This window comes from Pseudophryne corroboree, chromosome 2 (assembly GCF_028390025.1).
Source record: "Pseudophryne corroboree isolate aPseCor3 chromosome 2, aPseCor3.hap2, whole genome shotgun sequence".
NCBI classification, from domain to species: Eukaryota; Metazoa; Chordata; class Amphibia; order Anura; family Myobatrachidae; genus Pseudophryne; species Pseudophryne corroboree.
In genome coordinates, this window is record NC_086445.1 from 608,778,565 (window position 1) to 608,799,752 (window position 21,188).

At 43.3% G+C, this 21,188-nt stretch overlaps 1 protein-coding gene across 3 annotated transcripts in view; it reads right to left on the bottom strand.

Moving 5' to 3' along the window:
- Nucleotides 1-218: 218 nt before the first annotated feature.
- The window catches only part of LOC135039548 (mucin-2-like), a 95,026-nt gene continuing 74,056 nt past the window's right edge, over nucleotides 219-21,188 (bottom strand). For all 3 annotated transcript variants that reach the window (XM_063954741.1, XM_063954739.1, XM_063954740.1), the window contains exon 5: nucleotides 219-3,220. In XM_063954741.1, the coding sequence (XP_063810811.1) occupies nucleotides 1,344-3,220 (1,877 nt within the window). In that variant the 3' untranslated portion in view covers nucleotides 219-1,343. The remainder of the gene's footprint in view (nucleotides 3,221-21,188) is intronic.

Sequence of the window (21,188 nt, forward strand, 5' to 3'; positions counted from 1 at the left end):
GGAAGTTTAAGAAATAATCTGGATTTGGTGATACTGTATATCATTGACTGCTACAGTATAAGCAGAACGTTTCAGAACTAAAATGAAAAATGTATTTTTTTAATAAATCAGCTGTGGATATTTTAATTAAACTAAAAAGACAGTACAGACAATAGAGACTTAGAGGAGAAAAGAGTGTGAAACAGTACTATGAAAAAAAGAGTCTGATGCAAGCGGAGTGATGGATACTGTAATGTTTATGTCTACATACTCTTCCAATGGATAGTCAGTCAAACATGCGTGCACAAGAAGTGACCCTTTATTTATACCCAGTAAGATTATAAACATTATGCAAGCAAATCATACCAACAGAACTTAATGTTCATGCTACAATTTGACATTGGACAGAAGCTTTATTTCAACTGACAAATTGGCATAAAACTTCAACTTTCCATGTAGTTGATCTACTAAAATAATCTACAAACCTCTTAAATAAACTAAATATATTATAAAGAAATACACTGTAGCTGTATATCTCACAAGAAGCCAAAAGGAAAATACAGTAATATAGTTTGAGTACATTAATCATAGAAACAATGAAATGATAGATTTTAGATTTTACATTTAAAATTTGGGTAGTTGTAAACTTTTAGTTCTGCTACCATCGCTAATTGGAATGTAATTTAATATAAAGTAATACAAAAATTCTGTATTTTCTAGATAATAGAAGCTTCTCTTTACCCAAATATGAATCATAATATGTGTATTTAAAAATCCAAACTGTGGTAAGAGGCATTTTCCTTTACATGGTTAATTTGCACCAATGTGTCTACTGTTACTGAGCAAATTTGCATTTCTTGGTGAGAAATAGTGCCCTAAGCTATGAGCAATGTCAGTTTATAGCTCATATGTAGTATTGTACTCTATTAGCAGATATGCTACTGTATGTATGTGTTATAATATTGCTTGATATTTCAGTTAACCTGCCAAAATTTGCTAAGTGAAAAATGTTTATTTCTACTTTTGTTCTTCGTACCTAGGAGCTTATGTAATGGCAAGATTCCAGCAAGGTTGCCCATATTTTTAAAACTGCAATCATATGAAAGACAACACCAACCCGGTGTTATGTAAAGGCAAGCTATTACATAAGCCCCGTGAATGTAACAGAATTGCTTTGTTACATCTTAAAATAACAACTTCTAATTTCTATCATATGACAACAGTATATTGCATAAAGCAAAGTAAAAAAATGTCATATACCCTTTAGCAAGGAAGAATATGGCAGTCTGCTATAATTTCATCTGGTTGAGTTGTCAAAATCAATAATAAGAATTTTGGCATCGAGATATACTGTAGCAACATTATTAGTTAGCACAGCTCTTGGAGAATCCATCAGGACCTAGCACAATGACTTCCTCAGTTGTAGTCGTGGTTGTTGTGGTGGAAGATGATGTGTCCATGGAGCAAAGGTCTCCAGCATTGGCAGATGTCTCTGTGACTGTGTTAATCTTTGCTGCTTTGCTGCAGTAGGCATCAGGATTAAACTGTTCTGTGTTTATGATTTTTCTTTCACTTGTTTGAATCACAGTATCTGTTTGGTTGTTAAAGGATTGAGGTTCTTCACCACCAACATGAATGAAGATTGAAGTAGGGGATATGGAGTTTGTGGTTTTAATGTTGATTTCACTAGCGCTGATGGTCTTCATCTCAACATTAACAGTAGTGGTTTCATTTAGTTCTAGGGTTTTTACCTCTTTGTTATTTATTAATTGTGATAAAATGCGGACACTTAATGTACTTGTGCTTCGTACTGTTGTAACAGTTATGTTCTCTTCTGGATATATGTCTGTAGTTGATATCACAATTGGTTGTGTAGTAAATGGTGATTTTGTGGTGTAAGAGGAAGAGGTTGTAATGCCTGGAGGTGTTGGTGTTGTTATGGTTGTAGTGGTAGTGGTTGGAGTGGTGGTGGTGGTAGTCGTGGTTGGAGTGGTAGTGGTTGGAGTGGTAGTGGTTGGAGTGGTGGTGGTTAAAATGTTTGTGGTTGGAGTGATAGTGGTTGTGATAGTAGAGGTTGGAGTGGTTGTGGTTGGAGTGGTGGTGGTTGGAGTGGTGGTGGTTGGAGTGGTGGTGGTGGTAGTCGTGGTTGGAGTGGTAGTGGTTGGAGTGGTGGTGGTGGTAGTCGTGGTTGGAGTGGTTGGAGTGGTAGTGGTTGGAGTGGTGGTGGTAGTCGTGGTTGGAGTGGTAGTGGTTGAAGTGGTAGTGGTTGGAGTGGTGGTGGTTGGAGTGGTAGTGGTTGGAGAGGTGGTGGTTAAAATGTTTGTGGTTGGAGTGATAGTGGTTGTGATAGTAGAGGTTGGAGTGGTTGTGGTTGGAGTGGTGGTAGTGGTTGGAGTGGTGGTGGTAGTCGTGGTTGGAGTGGTAGTGGTTGAAGTGGTAGTGGTTGGAGTGGTGGTGGTTGGAGTGGTAGTGGTTGGAGTGGTGGTGGTTAAAATGTTTGTGGTTGGAGTGATAGTGGTTGTGATAGTAGAGGTTGGAGTGGTTGTGGTTGGAGTGGTGGTGGTGGTTGGAGTGGTGGTGGTGGTAGTCGTGGTTGGAGTGGTAGTGGTTGGAGTGGTGGTGGTGGTGGTGGTAGTCGTGGTTGGAGTGGTTGGAGTGGTAGTGGTTGGAGTGGTGGTGGTAGTCGTGGTTGGAGTGGTAGTGGTTGGAGTGGTAGTGGTTGGAGTGGTGGTGGTTGGAGTGGTAGTGGTTGTGATAGTAGAGGTTGGAGTGGTTGTGGTTGGAGTGGTGGTGGTTGGAGTGGTGGTGGTGGTAGTCGTGGTTGGAGTGGTAGTGGTTGGAGTGGTGGTGGTGGTAGTCGTGGTTGGAGTGGTAGTGGTTGGAGTGGTGGTGGTGGTGGTAGTCGTGGTTGGAGTGGCAGTGGTTGGAGTGGTAGTGGTTGGAGTGGTGGTGGTAGTCGTGGTTGGAGTGGTAGTGGTTGGAGTGGTAGTGGTTGGAGTGGTGGTGGTTGGAGTGGTAGTGGTTGGAGTGGTGGTGGTGGTGGTAGTCGTGGTTGGAGTGGTAGTGGTTGGAGTGGTGGTGGTAGTCGTGGTTGGAGTGGTAGTGGTTGGAGTGGTGGTGGTTGGAGTGGTAGTGGTTGGAGTGGTGGTGGTTGTGGCAGCTGTAGTAGTAGTTGTTGTGGTTGGAGTGGTGGTGGTAGTAGTAGTAGTAGCTGTCGTAGTTGTAAGTAGAGGTGATACTTCTGCAAGAACAGAAAAACATAAATTAAGTAGCGCCTTAACAGCCTTGCATGATAAAATATTATAGGAGTATCAATATTAATTTTATTGGTTCCACATGCTAAATATGAGAAACAGGACTAATGTTGTTTACCTGTAAATTGCACCTATTTATATTGGGTACAGGGCGTGCAGTACCCACAAGTCCAGACAGGCCCACACCGCACAGACCCTGAAGCAACAGCTTATACTTCCTTCTCCACCATATCCCGTGTAATGAATTCATATTGAAAATGGCGCAGATGCCATTTTCCCAAAGATCTGTGCATGCACAAAAGTAAATTAACTGGAAAGATGGTACCAGCGCCTTATGCCTGGAGATCTGTGTATGCACAGTAGACCCTGACACAGGGTCAGAGTCTACTCAGTGCATTGTCATTATTATTATTATTATTATTATTATTATTATCAGTTATTTATATATGGTAGCACACAAATATTGCATAGTGATTCATTTCAGTCCCTGCCCCAGTGGAGTGTACAATCTACTGAGTATTCTCTACCACATGGACACATACGTACACACCAGGGTTCATTCTTTTATCAGTAGCCAATTTACTATATGCTTTTGTAGTGTTGGGAAAAAACCAGAGCACACAGAAAAACCCACACAAACATAACATCGTACAGGTAGCGCCTTGGTGATAAATGTAACTTATTACCACAGCGCTGTCAGGCAGCAGTGCTGACCACTATGTTAACTGTCTTGCCCACAAATGGCAAATTGCTGTTAACTTATATCATTAAGAGCTTGCTTTGCTAAAAAAAAAATGTACTTTAATGTTTATAAACTTACTGTACCATAGTTATCCTTTGCATCTATACAGTATACAGTATATTGATTACTAATAATAACATCTTATTTAGTTTTGTGAATCATGGAACCTATCTGAAACAGAATAGTTAAGCTATCCATGAGATACTTTAGTCAAAAGATACTGCTTGTTAATGTGTTAACATATTATGTGTATATTATATTATAATGTGTTAAGATTTTTATTATATTTCAGACATTGTGAATTACTTTGCTTGTTAAATTTAATAATGAAATGGAACTGATTCAATCTTTGAAATAAATAATTTTATCAAAGTATAAATGTCAGTGTACAATAAAGCAAATATAGACCAACACTTCAACTCAGTCATTCCGAGTTGATCGCATGCTGCAACTTTTTGCAGCCTATACGATCAGATAGACGCCGCATACGGGGGAGTGTATTTTAGCTAAGCAAGTGTGTGATCGCATGTGCAGGGGAGAGGGGCAAAAAAGTTTTGTATAGTTTCTGAGTGGCTCTGTACTTACTAAGCCACTGTGATTACATCAGCCTGTCAGATCCCGGAATTGACGCCAGACACACGCCCTGCAAACGTCTCAACACGCCTGCATTTTCCTCACCACTTCCAGAAAATGGTCAGTTGCCACCCAGTTCCACCTCCCTTCTATCAATCTTTTTGCGCTTGCTGCTGCGATCGCTTCCTTCGCTGTTCTTGTTGCTGCCTGGCGACGGCCGTCGCCAAGCAACGACGCACCTGCGTATTGCTAGCTGCATGCATGCGCAGTTGTGACCTGTTCGCACAGGTGCAAAAAACTGCAGCGTGTGATCGGGTCAGAATGACCCCCAATGTCTAGACCAGCTAGCTCAGGGAAGGCCTCCAATAAATGCAAAGTAAACCAAAATAAAAATTAAAGAAATCCATATGTAATGTAATAATATTGTCCCAATAAAATATCAAATTATATGAAAAAAAATGCAATCAGGATACATTACTACACAAAAATTTCTCGGTGCAGCTTGCTATAAAAATTTTACAATTTATTAGCTGCAAAAAAATCGAATAAGTTCATTGTTGAAAGTAGATAAAAGTCAATAAAAAATGCAAATGTTATGCAAAATTACCCCCAATATACACCAATCTAAAGAAGTAAATGTAACAGCCTGCAAGTTGTGGGCAGTGACAGGGTTTTTTTGTGGTGTAGCCTTGCGTAAAATCTACAATATTTTACAGGTAACATCAGGCTGGTATTGCATTTAACAAAAATTGCCACTTAAACCCCCGAAGCTACATTATGTTGCTGAAGTCTCGCTTCTTACTGTATATTTCATGCTGTCACACTTGTTCCTAAGTTTTTTAGTTATATTGGCGGCAGTCAGGATCCCAGTGGTCAGGATACCGATGCCAGAATCCTGACCACTGACAATGCCGACAGCCAGAATCCAGGCTAATAGAGGCTATCCATGACACCCATAGAGTGCAGTGACATGCGGTGGGGTGAGGCAGGTGAGGCAGAGCCTTAACTGTCATACTTAAGTTTAAACCAGAGTTTTGACTGAATAAAATATATGAAAAATACTGATAATTTGTTTGAAACATCTTCTTTGCATTATTCTAATAATTGTTATAGCCCAAACTCTGGAGTAAAAAGTCTATGGCAGGTGAGGCAGTGCCTCACCTGTGTATCCTTTCCACACATCTCTGATCAAAACTCACCAGATTTCCAGGAGTTTATAATGCTGGACCTGTGTATAATGTCCAGACGTACCCTTTGGCTCATATATTGCATGTAAATCTGTCTCTGGGGTTAGCCAGTGCCTCCTGAGCCAATTAGCTCACCGCATGTCCCTGATAGAGTGGGAATAGAACCTGGGGCGAGCGCAGTGAGCCACCGAGCCCTCAGCTTGTTGAGCACAGCAAGCCCTCAAGAAGCTTGCTAGTGCTTGTCCCGCCACCGGCATTCTGGCGGCTGGGATCCAGGCATCGGTATGCTGACCACTGGGATCCCGGATGCCGGCATAGTATACCCAGTGGAATTTCAAACATTTTCTTTTAGCTAGACAACGTTTTTAGTATTCTAAGTGCAGACCTATATTTCTTAGCAGTTCCCGAAGGTCTTTTGTAAAATGATGTAATCAGGAATGGTGTTACAGAACTGCCTATCCACAGGTCCGGCAGCAAGGGTGGACAGAAAATCAGCAGCTCATGCATGAAGAGGAGCACCCAGTGCAGGCATAAAGATGACGACTCGGTGCAGGCAGGGCCCGACTGCCCATCTGGCACTTCTGGCACATGCCAGAAGGGCCGATGGGCTTGTGGGCCGGTCCTGTCAGGCAGAGAGCAGGGAAATACGCACGCAGCGTAGTCTCCAGCTCTCTGCTCTGCTCCCGGCTCCCCTCCCGTCTCCATAGAAATGGAAGCGTGCCGCGAGTCCAAGCCCCATGACTCGCGGCACGCCGCCGTGATCTGATCGCGCGCCCACGCCCATCTCCATGGAAACGGGTTCATGCCGCGAGTCCAGGCCCCCCTGACTTGCTGCAAGCGTGCATGCCGGCACGCCCCCTGGCATGTGCACGCGCGTATGCCAAGGCCGAATTCGTAGCCCAGTCCATCCCTGGGTGCAGGCATTAAACAGAGGACGACTCGGTGCAGGCATGAAATGGAGGACCTGGCGAAGGCATGAAACGTAGAACAAGGCACAGGCATGAAGGTGTTATTTGCATGATGTCACAGTATTGCATCGCTGCTGCCCTTCAGCATTGCATCGCTGAAGGGCAGCAGTCGACAGGGCAGAGGACCCACATAAAGGAGCAACGCTGCAGGCAGAAGCCAAAGAAGGTAAGTTTAAGCTGGGGTTTGAAGCAACACACAGAGGGGTGGACTGACAAGAGAGGATTGATATGGTGGTTAGCAGGAGTGACGGGAGGGCAACAGTAGGGACATGGGGGAATGGAGTGATATGCGGTGCTGAAGTGACATGGGAGAGCTGATGTGACACATGGGGGGAGGCTGCAGCTGGAGTCACACCAAACAATCAGACATTCTGACCTCTAATTACATGAGGCAGCCAAAAAAATATTGTACGTGGATCTGGCTTTTTTAGTATATTGTATGTGGATCAGTTTTTTTCACTGTATTGTATGTGGATCAGGTTTTTATGCGATACATTGACATGTTATAACACCCAACCACACATCCCAAACTGTAGTGTTTTTTTCTTAAATTGATTTACACACTAAGTGATGCCCCACCCCAGTGGTATCTCCGCCCATATCAACACTCACTCCTGCCTCACCCCCAGATTTCCTAGAAAAATAGTACTGTCTAATTATATAACTGATATACACCTGTAAAGTTAACAAAAGAATAGAGAACTTATCTCTTTCCTCCTTGAGATTTTCACCCTTGCACCTGAGAGGGTGGTCCTAGCCCCCCCTATGTAGAAGGTTGAAACATCCACCCTTTGTGCCTCAAAAAAAAAAAAAGGCAAAAAAAAAAATTACAAAGTCTGGAGCATTAGATACCACCTGGTTAGCAGTGGATTCATATCCTGCATGTTACCTGTAAGGTAATATTAGAGAATCTAGACTGCCTACTTCAGTAGAGACATTCATTTTAGCACTGTGTAATACCTGCTTTAGGATAGAATAGCCTATTACACAGACCAGATAATTTATGACCTTATGATACTGACTCCAAATTTCCCCAAGTTCAATATTTGAAGTGTTGTTTGGAAAGGCAAACTGTTCTGCAAAATAAAGGAAATAAAAAACAAATGGTCCTCACAGAGTGGCTATGTAATTCTGTTTCACAACTTCTGGAATCTTGGAATCTTATTGATATGTATCAGGAATGATGCATGTTGGTTATATATTAGTTAAAGGGCCTTCCTGACTTATAACTACATATGAAATATGAACCTCCTAGTGAAGTGAAACAGGCCAAGGTATACCTCTGTCTTTGTGAAGCAAAGACATCAACAAAAGCATGGACTTTGGAAATCAATGGCTTCTTGCAACTACTTCCTACAATGTATTCTGTTTGGTGTCAATATACAGTAACTCATATTTAGATATGTTGCCCAAAGGATTTTTTGGCAGCATATTTCGGTGTGCCTACCAGAACTTATGTTTGCCCCTACAGTGGGTTCATGGGGACATTAGAAAAAATGTATCAGAAATTAATCTGGTTTTAATAAATTCTTATTGCTCAAAAGAATAGCAAACATATCCCCAGATTGTCCCTTTCGTTAATCCACTATAGTGGGTTGACAGATTCCATACAGTGGGGACAATTCTGTCAACACAATGTCATCCGTAATAGTGGAAAAATTGCCAGTTAATACCAAACTGCAGGCCACATTCACATCCCTCTCTATACACCATTGGTAAATATCGTCTCCTATCATAATCTCTATTTTTCCACAAAGAATTCCTGAGACCTGAGATCACATTACAGAGAGCCCAGGGAGACTTCTGATCCTTGTAAAACTGATGTGGCTGATTACGGGCACATTAAAGTTAAAATACATTAATTTATAATGGGATAACATTATGGTAGTGGCAAACAGAGATTTTTTCAAAAATCTGATGTAAGAGTTGTGCCAAAGGGTGCCCTATATCTCTGGCCTGAGGAGAGAATATGGGTTTCCCACCTTATCCCTGGGTGATTCATTCTTCACTACTTAAGGAAGTGGCCAGGTGTTGTGAAATGCGTCACCAATTTTAATTGAGAATTTTGTTTTTCTTTTTATGCTTTCTTTTTATGCCTCCATTTTATCTTTTGATACCGTGTTTTTAAATTGTTTGCATTATTTTTATTTCAATACTTATATTTTTTTTACTCATATGTTCACGGCAATATTTTGATATTTTGTAGATGCAATTATCCTTAATAAAACAATTTTAAGTATTGACCATTTTGTTTGATTTTTTTGTTTGTTTTTGGTTTCTCCCGTATCTGCTAGTATTCTTTTGTATTATATTGGTTGATAAGAAATCAGGCACACCTAAAACATCCTCTAGATGTGAGGCATGGGAATTGGAAGTTTTGTGTAGCTATAGATATATTTATCTGTATTCAGGACGAGAACAATGTGACTACATCACTGAATGTGGACTGTTCAATGGGCTCTCAATTATTACAATTATTATAACTTTAATTCTTACAATGGTCATAGGGAGTCTATACGGTAATCGGTCAGCCAACACTCTTGGTGGTATAAAAATGTTATGCCTAACCAGGTTGCATTTCCCTAGTGTTGGATAACAGATAAAACATCTGAAGAAATTAGAGAGTTTCTTGAGGTGTTTCCTGAGAGAGGGATGGCTTAAATGGGACTTCTGATATCTATCCACTAGTCATGAGAAGCCAACACCTACATTACCTAAAACAGCCAGTACAAAAACATTTCTTGCTTTTTCCATAACCTTAGAGTATCCTAAAATAATTTAGCATTCTAGATTTTGGCTTTCACCTTGTGATAATTAATAATCTGATAAACTCCTCACCAAGACCTCTATGTGATCTATGTTCCCACCATATGATATCTGTCCATTTTTAAATAGCTTGCGCCCTGCACTATTTACATGGACCCTGCCTCACTGCCATGTAAGAGCAGAATGGGTCTAATAAAATTTCAGACCTTTTGACCAACACAAATTCTGAATTATTCACTCTCTATCTTTCATTACTAGAAAAAATGTCAGGTGTAGAACATTATGGCATCTACCTCTCATCCACTGCTCAGGGCTCCGAGCTGCCCAGCACTGCATGACCCAAAAGTCAGCTGCTGGTTGCTGCTCTCCAGATTCTCGGGAAGCTGCTCTTACTGGCTCTTACTGATCCCTGCCCATATGTCACATACTCCTAGAGAATGCCCTACTTTCAGTCTATCCCCTATGACACTTGTGCAGCTCAGCAGCACTTTCAAAAGACTGTGTACCTGTGATGAAGATTTTACAGTGACAAAATGGCATAAGTTATCCTATACTGGTATTTTTCCTCAGTTGATATATGTAATTTAAAAAAATGAGAAAAATATAGTGTAATATTCTTAAATGTGTAGCATTCGCACCCAGGTGACTGCACTAATGGAAAGAGTCATGTGAATCTTCTCCCAAGAGATAGTCTGCCAACACCTTACCTCAATGGTAAAATCCTTACATTTTGAAGGATAAATGTATGCATATAAAGGTTTCTTTGGCATCACCAGAGAGATAAACAACTTAAATCATGAAGTCAATTGTGGAAAAATACCACTAGGTAGTATTTTTGAGCACACATCCAAGATTTTTTCTCCTCCTGCATGTATTTTGTGATGCTCCCCTGAAATATAATCCTAATGTCATCAAAGTAAAAAAATAAATAAAATTAGCCAGTATTACAGCTCTTGCTAGTCTCAGAAATTCAGTTCACCTTCTCCTATTGATTTGAAAATTGATTGTGATGTCTTTCACAGATAGATTGTACAACAGATGTCCAATATATCTGCATATATATTGGTGTATCTTTCTGTGTGTATGAACAACCCCCATGAGCAGATATATCTGCAGATCGATTGAACTGTAGAAATATCTGCCAATGTGTACCCAGCTTAAGGTGTGTTCTGTAATACAGTGCAATGCTCAAACTGTTCTGGAGGCTTGGAATTTGGTACTCCAGTTTCTCCCCATCCCACAAAACCATAATTCTCCTAACGATATTCAGGCCCACCTTTACCACAAGAATTTCCAGAATTTGGCTTGTTTCCTAAGGGAACAAGATCTTCATCTTTTGCTAGAAAGAGGGAATCAATGATACTGTAACTTTGGGAGAATAGTAAAACATATGCTAGGTTAACCAAGAGTGCAACTAGAAAAGAGCAATAACAGACTCATTTCAAAAGCACATAACAGTATATTCAGTGCCTTGCTAATCTATTCACCCCCCTTTTACCTATTTTGTTACATTACAACCTGAAATATAATTTTTGTTTTTAATCTGAATTTTATGTGATGGATCTGCACAAAATAGTCTAAGTTGGTGAAGTGAAATAAGAAAAAATTATATAAAAAATGATTTTTATAAATAAAAATTGGCATGTGCATATGTATTCATCCCTTTTGCTATGAAGCCCCTCAAAAGTTCTGGTGCAACCAATTACCTTCAGAAGTCACAATAAGTGAAATGAAGTCCACCTGTGTGCAATTTAAGTGTCACATGATCTGTCAGTATAAACACACCTTTTCTAAAAGGCCCCAGAGGCTGCAACACCACTAAGCAAGAGGCATCACACCATGAAGACCAAGGAGCTCTCCAAACAAGTCAGGGACAACGTTGTTGAGAAGTACAAGTCAGGGTTGGGTTATAAAAAAATATCCAAATCTTTGATGATACCCAGGAGCACCATCAAATCCATCATCTTCAAATGGAATGAACATGGTACTACAACAAACCTACCCTGAAGGAGCTGCAGAGTTCCACAGCAGAGACTGGTGCATCTGCGCATGTGACCACAATAAGCCATACACTCCATAGAGCTGGGATTTGTGGAAGAGTGGCCAGAAAAAAGCCATTACTTAGTGTTAAAAATAAGAAGGCATGTTTTGAGTTTGCCAAAAGGCATGTGGACGACTCCCCAAATGTATGGAAGAAGGTGCTCTGGTCAGATCATACTAAAATGTTACTTTTCGGCCACCAAGGAAAACGCTATGTCTGGCGCAAACCTAACACATCCCATCACCCCAAGAACACCATCCCCACAGTGAAACATGGTGCTGGCAGCATCATGCTGTGGGGATGTTTTTCAGCAGCAGGGACTGGGAAACTGTTTAGAGTCGAGGGAAAGATGGATGGTGCTAAATACAGGGATATTCTCGAGCAAAACCTGTTTCAGTGATTGGAGACTGGGACGGAGGGTCACCTTCCAGCAGGACAATGACCCGAAGCATACTGCTAAAGCAACCCTTTAGTGGTTTAAGGGGAAATATTTAAATGTGTTGGAATGGCCTAGTCAAAGCCCAGATCTCAATCCAATTGAGAATCTGTTGTCAGACTTGAAGATTGCTGTTCACAAGCGGAAACCATCCGACATGAAGGAGCTGGAGCAGTTTTACCTTGGGGAATGTGCAAAAATCCCAGTGGCAAGATGTGGCAAGCTCATAGCAACTTATCCAAAGCAACTTGAAGCTGTAATTGCCGCAAAAGGTGGCTCTACAAAGTACTGACTTTAGGGGGGGTGAATAGTTATGCAAGCTGACGTTTTCTGTTATTTTGTCCTACTTGTTGTTTGCTTCACAATAAGAAAAAAAAAATCTTCAGAGTTGTATCCATGTTCTGTGAATGAAATGATGCAAACCTTCAAACAATCCATTTTAATTCCAGTTTGTGAGGCAACAAAACATGAAAAATGCAAAGGGGGGTGAATACTTTAGCAAAGCACTGTATACTGTAACATATGTAACCAATAAAATCTCAGTGAGACTCCAGATACAGTACCACAGTGAGACAGACACCTTCATAATGTATAATGTATAACAGTGAATATGTAAAAAGAATCATTATTAGTTTTACAACTATGTTAATTATAATTTTTTTCTTGCGTACTTTGGAAGCCTAAGCCAGGGGTCATTTGAAAAAAAATACCAGAGAAACCAGATATTGCAGAAAACTTCTAGTTTATCCACAAAGTTACTTGTCACATACTTTGAGTGATAATGTTAAATGTAACCAGGGCTTTCGAGAGAGGGTATAAAGTCTCAGCAGTGACGTGCAATGAGGTGAGGCAGAGCCTTTCCTGTCATGCTAATGTTTGTGCCATAGTTTTGACTAGAGATGAGCGGGTTCGGTTCCTCGGAATCCGAACCCGCCCGAACTTCAGGTTTTTTTACACGGGTCCGAGCGACTCGGATCTTCCCGCCTTGCTCGGTTAACCCGAGCGTGCCCGAACGTCATCATCCCGCTGTCGGATTCTCGCGAGGCTCGGATTCTATCGCGAGACTCGGATTCTATATAAGGAGCCGCGCGTCGCCGCCATTTTCACACGTGCATTGAGATTGATAGGGAGAGGACGTGGCTGGCGTCCTGTCCGTTTATAGAGAAGAGAGTGAGACTACTAGAGTAGAGAGAGACACAGTATTTACTTTAGTAATTTTGGGGAGCATTAGGAGGAGTACTACTACTTGCTGAAGTGATAGTGTGACTGTATATCTGACTTGTGGGGGAGACAGTGGGGAGCAGTTAGAGTCTGAGAGCAGGAGTACATATTTTAACGTACAGTGCACACTTTTGCTGCCAGAGTGCCACACTGCCATTGTGACCACACTGACCACCAGTATATATTGTGATTGTCTGCTTAGGAGTACTACTTGCAAGTTGCTGATAGTGTGACCAGTGACCTGACCACCAGTTTAATTAATCACCACCAGTTTAATATATATATATATATATATATATATATAATTGTATATAATATATATATAATTGTATACCACCTACCCGTGTTTTTTTTTTTTTTTTTTCTTCTTGATACATACTACTATAGTAGCTTACTGTAGCAGTCTGCGGTGCTGCTGAGCTGGCAGTGTCCAGCAGGTCCGTCATCAGTCATTACATAATAAATATATATACCTGTCCGGCTGCAGAACTAGTGATATTATATATATATATATATTAATTTCATCTCATTATCATCCAGTCTATATTAGCAGCAGACACAGTACGGTAGTCCACGGCTGTAGCTACCTCTGTGTCGGCAGTCGCTGGTCCATCCATAATTGTATACCACCTACCCCTGTTTTTTTTTTTTTTCTTTCTTCTTGATACTTACTACTATAGTAGCTTACTGTAGCAGTCTGCGGTGCTGCTGAGCTGACAGTGTCCAGCAGGTCCGTCATCAGTCATTACATAATAAATATATATACCTGTCCGGCTGCAGTACTAGTGATATTATATATATATATATTAATTTCATCTCATTATCATCCAGTCTATATTAGCAGCAGACACAGTACGGTAGTCCACGGCTGTAGCTACCTCTGTGTCGGCAGTCGCTGGTCCATCCATAATTGTATACCACCTACCCGTGTTTTTTTTTTTCTTTCTTCTTGATACATACTACTATAGTAGCTTACTGTAGCAGTCTGCGGTGCTGCTGAGCTGACAGTGTCCAGCAGGTCCGTCATCAGTCATTACATAATAAATATATATACCTGTCCGGCTGCAGTACTAGTGATATTATATATATATATATTAATTTCATCTCATTATCATCCAGTCTATATTAGCAGCAGACACAGTACGGTAGTCCACGGCTGTAGCTACCTCTGTGTCGGCAGTCGCTGGTCCATCCATAATTGTATACCACCTACCCGTGTTTTTTTTTTTTTTCTTTCTTCTTGATACATACTACTATAGTAGCTTACTGTAGCAGTCTGCGGTGCTGCTGAGCTGACAGTGTCCAGCAGGTCCGTCATCAGTCATTACATAATAAATATATATACCTGTCCGGCTGCAGTACTAGTGATATTATATATATATATATATATATATATATTAATTTCATCTCATTATCATCCAGTCTATATTAGCAGCAGACGCAGTACGGTAGTCCACGGCTGTAGCTACCTCTGTGTCGGCAGTCGCTCGTCCATCCATAAGTATACTAGTATCCATCCATCTCCATTGTTTACCTGAGGTGCCTTTTAGTTGTGCCTATTAAAATATGGAGAACAAAAATGTTGAGGTTCCAAAATTAGGGAAAGATCAAGATCCACTTCCACCTCGTGCTGAAGCTGCTGCCACTAGTCATGGCCGAGACGATGAAATGCCAGCAACGTCGTCTGCCAAGGCCAATGCCCAATGTCATAGTACAGAGCATGTAAAATCCAAAACACCAAATATCAGTAAAAAAAGGACTCCAAAATCTAAAATAAAATTGTCGGAGGAGAAGCGTAAACTTGCCAATATGCCATTTACCACACGGAGTGGCAAGGAACGGCTGAGGCCCTGGCCTATGTTCATGGCTAGTGGTTCAGCTTCACATGAGGATGGAAGCACTCAGCCTCTCGCTAGAAAAATGAAAAGACTCAAGCTGGCAAAAAATACCGCAAAGAACTGTGCGTTCTTCGAAATCCCAAATCCACAAGGAGAGTCCAATTGTGTCGGTTGCGATGCCTGACCTTCCCAACACTGGACGTGAAGAGCATGCGCCTTCCACCATTTGCACGCCCCCTGCAAGTGCTGGAAGGAGCACCCGCAGTCCAGTTCCTGATAGTCAGATTGAAGATGTCAGTGTTGAAGTACACCAGGATGAGGAGGATATGGGTGTTGCTGGCGCTGGGGAGGAAATTGACAAGGAGTATTCTGATGGTGAGGTGGTTTGTTTAAGTCAGGCACCCGGGGAGACACCTGTTGTCCGTGGGAGGAATAGAGCCGTTGACATGCCTGGTGAAAATACCAAAAAAATCAGCTCTTCGGTGTGGAAGTATTTCAACAGAAATGCGGACAAGATTTGTCAAGCCATGTGTTGCCTTTGTCAAGCTGTAATAAGTAGGGGTAAGGACGTTAACCACCTCGGAACATCCTCCCTTATACGTCACCTGCAGCGCATTCATAATAAGTCAGTGACAAGTTCAAAAACTTTGGGCGACAGCGGAAGCAGTCCACTGACCAGTAAATCCCTTCCTCTTGTAACCAAGCTCACGCAAACCACCCCACCAACTCCCTCAGTGTCAATTTCCTCCTTCCCCAGGAATGCCAATAGTCCTGCAGGCCATGTCACTGGCAATTCTGACGAGTCCTCTCCTGCCTGGGATTCCTCCGATGCATCCTTGCGTGTAACGCATACTGCTGCTGGCGCTGCTGTTGTTGCTGCTGGGAGTCGATGGTCATCCCAGAGGGGAAGTCGTAAGCCCACTTTTACTACTTCCACCAAGCAATTGACTGTCCAACAGTCCTTTGCGAGGAAGATGAAATATCACAGCAGTCATCCTGTTGCAAAGCGGATAACTGAGGCCTTGACAACTATGTTGGTGTTAGACGTGCGTCCGGTATCCGCCGTTAGTTCACAGGGAACTAGACAATTTCTTGAGGTAGTGTGCCCCCGTTACCAAATACCATCTAGGTTCCACTTCTCTAGGCAGGCGATACCGAGAATGTACACGGACGTCAGAAAAAGACTCACCAGTGTCCTAAAAAATGCAGTTGTACCCAATGTCCACTTAACCACGGACATGTGGACAGGACTATATGACTGTGACAGCCCACTGGGTAGATGTATGGACTCCCGCCGCAAGAACAGCAGCGGCGGCACCAGTAGCAGCATCTCGCAAACGCCAACTCTTTCCTAGGCAGGCTACGCTTTGTATCACCGGTTTCCAGAATACGCACACAGCTAAAAACCTCTTACGGCAACTGAGGAAGATCATTGCGGAATGGCTTACCCCAATTGGACTCTCCTGTGGATTTGTGGCATCGGACAACGCCAGCAATATTGTGTGTGCATTAAATATGGGCAAATTCCAGCACGTCCCATGTTTTGCACATACCTTGAATTTGGTGGTGCAGAATTTTTAAAAAAACGACAGGGGCGTGCAAGAGATGCTGTCGGTGGCCAGAAGAATTGCGGGACACTTTCGGCGTACAGGCACCACGTACAGAAGACTGGAGCACCACCAAAAACGCCTGAACCTGCCCTGCCATCATCTGAAGCAAGAAGTGGTAACGAGGTGGAATTCAACCCTATATATGCTTCAGAGGTTGGAGGAGCAGCAAAAGGCCATTCAAGCCTATACAATTGAGCACGATATAGGAGGTGGAATGTACCTGTCTCAAGCGCAGTGGAGAATGATTTCAACGTTGTGCAAGGTTCTGCAACCTTTTGAACTTGCCACACGTGAAGTCAGTTCAGACACTGCCAGCCTGAGTCAGGTCATTCCCCTCATCAGGCTTTTGCAAAAGAAGCTGGAGGCATTGAAGGAGGAGCTAACACGGAGCGATTCCGCTAGGCATGTGGGACTTGTGGATGGAGCCCTTAATTCGCTTAACAAGGATTCACGGGTGGTCAATCTGTTGAAATCAGAGCACTACATTTTGGCCACCGTGCTCGATCCTAGATTTAAAACCTACCTTGGATCTCTCTTTCCGGCAGACACAAGTCTGCTGGGGTTCAAAGACCTGCTGGTGACAAAATTGTCAAGTCAAGCAGAACGCGACCTGTCAACATCTCCTCCTTCACATTCTCCCGCAACTGGGGGTGCGAGGAAAAGGCTCAGAATTCCGAGCCCACCCGCTGGCGGTGATGCAGGGCAGTCTGGAGCGACTGCTGATGCTGACATCTGGTCCGGACTGAAGGACCTGACAACGATTACGGACATGTCGTCTACTGTCACTGCATATGATTCTCTCACCATTGAAAGAATGGTGGAGGATTATATGAGTGACCGCATCCAAGTAGGCACGTCAGACAGTCCGTACTTATACTGGCGGAAAAAGAGGCAATTTGGAGGCCCTTGCACAAACTGGCTTTATTCTACCTAAGTTGCCCTCCCACAAGTGTGTACTCCGAAAGAGTGTTTAGTGCCGCCGCTCACCTTGTCAGCAATCGGCGTACGAGGTTACATCCAGAAAATGTGGAGAAGATGATGTTCATTAAAATGAATTATAATCAATTCCTCCGTGGAGACATTGACCAGCAGCAATTGCCTCCACAAAGTACACAGGGAGCTGAGATGGTGGATTCCAGTGGGGACGTATTGATAATCTGTGAGGAGCGGGATGTACACGGTGATATATCGGAGGATGATGATGAGGTGGACATCTTGCCTCTGTAGAGCCAGTTTGTGCAAGGAGAGATTAATTGCTTCTTTTTCGGTGGGGGTCCAAACCAACCCGTCATTTCAGTCACAGTCGTGTGGCAGACCCTGTCACTGAAATGATGGGTTGGTTAAAGTGTGCATGTCCTGTTTATACAACATAAGGGTGGGTGGGAGGGCCCAAGGACAATTCCATCTTGCACCTCTTTTTTCTTTCATTTTTATTTGCGTCATGTGCTGTTTGGGGAGTGTTTTTTGGAAGGGCCATCCTGCGTGACACTGCAGTGCCACTCCTAGATGGGCCAGGTGTTTGTGTCGGCCACTAGGGTCGCTTATCTTACTCACACAGCTACCTCATTGCGCCTCTTTTTTTCTTCTTTGCGTCATGTGCTGTTTGGGGAGTGTTTTTTGGAAGGGCCATCCTGCGTGACACTGCAGTGCCACTCCTAGATGGGCCAGGTGTTTGTGTCGGCCACTAGGGTCGCTTATCTTACTCACACAGCTACCTCATTGCGCCTCTTTTTTTCTTTGCGTCATGTGCTGTTTGGGGAGTGTTTTTTGGAAGGGCCATCCTGCGTGACACTGCAGTGCCACTCCTAGATGGGCCAGGTGTTTGTGTCGGCCACTAGGGTCGCTTAACTTACTCACACAGCTACCTCATTGCGCCTCTTTTTTTCTTTGCGTCATGTGCTGTTTGGGGAGTGTTTTTTGGAAGGGCCATCCTGCGTGACACTGCAGTGCCACTCCTAGATGGGCCAGGTGTTTGTGTCGGCCACTATGGTCGCTTATCTTACTCACACAGCTACCTCATTGCGCCTCTTTTTTTCTTTGCGTCATGTGCTGTTTGGGGAGTGTTTTTTGGAAGGGCCATCCTGCGTGACACTGCAGTGACACTCCTAGATGGGCCAGGTGTTTGTGTCGGCCACTAGGGTCGCTTATCTTACTCACACAGCTACCTCATTGCGCCTCTTTTTTTCTTTGCGTCATGTGCTGTTTGGGGAGTGTTTTTTGGAAGGGCCATCCTGCGTGACACTGCAGTGACACTCCTAGATGGGCCAGGTGTTTGTGTCGGCCACTAGGGTCGCTTATCTTACTCACACAGCTACCTCATTGCGCCTCTTTTTTTCTTTGCGTCATGTGCTGTTTGGGGAGTGTTTTTTGGAAGGGCCATCCTGCGTGACACTGCAGTGATACTCCTAGATGGGCCAGGTGTTTGTGTCGGCCACTAGGGTCGCTTATCTTACTCACACAGCTACCTCATTGCGCCTCTTTTTTTCTTTGCGTCATGTGCTGTTTGGGGAGTGTTTTTTGGAAGGGCCATCCTGCGTGACACTGCAGTGCCACTCCTAGATGGGCCCGGTGTTTGTGTCGGCCACTAGGGTCGCTTAGCTTAGTCATCCAGCGACCTCGGTGCAAATTTTAGGACTAAAAATAATATTGTGAGGTGTGAGGTATTCAGAATAGACTGAAAATGAGTGGAAATTATGGTTTTTGAGGTTAATAATACTTTGGGATCAAAATGACCCCCAAATTCTATGATTTAAGCTGTTTTTTAGTGTTTTTTGAAAAAAAACACCCGAATCCAAAACACACCCGAATCCAACAAAAAAAATTCGGTGAGGTTTTGCCAAAACGCGGTCGAACCCAAAACACGGCCGCGGAACCGAACCCAAAACCAAAACACAAAACCAGAAAAATTTCAAGTGCACATCTCTAGTTTTGACTGCATAAAGTATATGAAAAATACAAAGAATATGTTAGAAATATCTTCATTGCATTATTCTAATTGTTTTATAGCCATAACTCTGGAGTAAAAAGTTTATGGCAGGTGAGGCACTGCTTATCTTTTCCGCACATCTCTGATCAACACTCACTAAATTTCCAGGAGTTTATACTGCTGCACCTGTGTATAATGCCTAGATGTACTCTTTGGGTCATATATTGTGTGTAAATCTGTCTCTGGTGCTAGCCAGTGCCTCCTGATCATTTAGCTTACTGCATGTCTCTGAGTCTCAGGGCGTAGTCTTAGGGGTGCAGCCATATTTCCAAAATATGGCAATGCCACTCCATTGGCAGACTAAAGCATTGCAGAAATGCAGGGTCTGCTTAGTTATGATGGGTTGCAACACTGCCACATGCAGGCCCGGCGCCACCCGCTCAGCAAAGGGATGCAGTGCAGGTAGGCACCAGAACGGAGAGGCGCTCTCCCTGCTCTGCATCCCTGAGCTGCCGCTGCGCCTGTCCCCCTGCTGCTGCTGCTGACCCTTTCACACTATGGGGCAGATTTATTAAGCCTGGTGAAGTGATAAAGGGGAAGGTGATAAAGAACCAGCCAATCAGATCCTAACTAACATGTCACAGGCTGGGTTTGAAAAATGACAGTTAGTAGCTGACTGGCTGGTGCTTTATCACCTTCCAATTTATCACTTCACCAAGCTTAATAAATCTGCCCCTATGTGACAGGCAGCGGCCCTGGCAGCTTTAAGGCAAGCCTCCAGTCCTCCCTCACTTGATTGTGTTGGTCAGAAAAGTGGGCGGGGCCTCACAGGACAGAGAGGGCTGAGATTAATGGGGCGGTGCTACATGGAGTGGACCAGGCTGTTAGAGACTAAGGGGTCTATTTACTAAGCCTTGGATGAAGATAAAGTTGCTGGAGATAAAGTACTAGCCAATCAGCTCCTAACTGCCATGCCACAGGCTGTATTTTAAAAATGACAGTTAAGAGCTGATTGGCTGGTACTTTATCTCCAGCAACTTTATCTACATTCAAGGCTTAGTAAATAGACCCCTCAGAGAGGTACAGCTACTGCTTGTAAAGTACTGTAGGGCCGGCAGCATAAGCCTACTCTCACCTCCCCTGTGTGCAGTGGCCGCTAGGTACCCAAAAGGGGGCGGAGCTACACGGGTACAGGCTGCAGCACCCTGCTACACAGAGGATGAGCTGCTACATCTCCAGCCTGCCAGATTTCTTTAGGTAAGTGTGTGTGTATTTATGTGTGATTGTGTATGTGTGTAATGTATGTACAGTATGTATGTATGTGTGTGTGTGTGTATGTGTGTCTGTGTGGCATAATGTGTAAGCGTCACTGCTACAGGGGGCAGTATCGTGTGATAGCATCACTGCTACAGGGGGAGTTATGTGTGATAGAGGCACTGCTACAGGGGGCGTTATGTGTGATAGCGGCACTGCTACAGGGGGCATTACGTGTGACAGCGGAACTGCTACAAGGGGTGTTACGTGTGAGAGCATCACTGGTACAGGGGGTGTTATGTGTGTAAGCGTCACTGCTACAGGGGGTGTTACGTGTGTAAGCGTCACTGGTACAGGGGGTGTTACGTGTGTAAGTGTCACTGGTACGGGGGG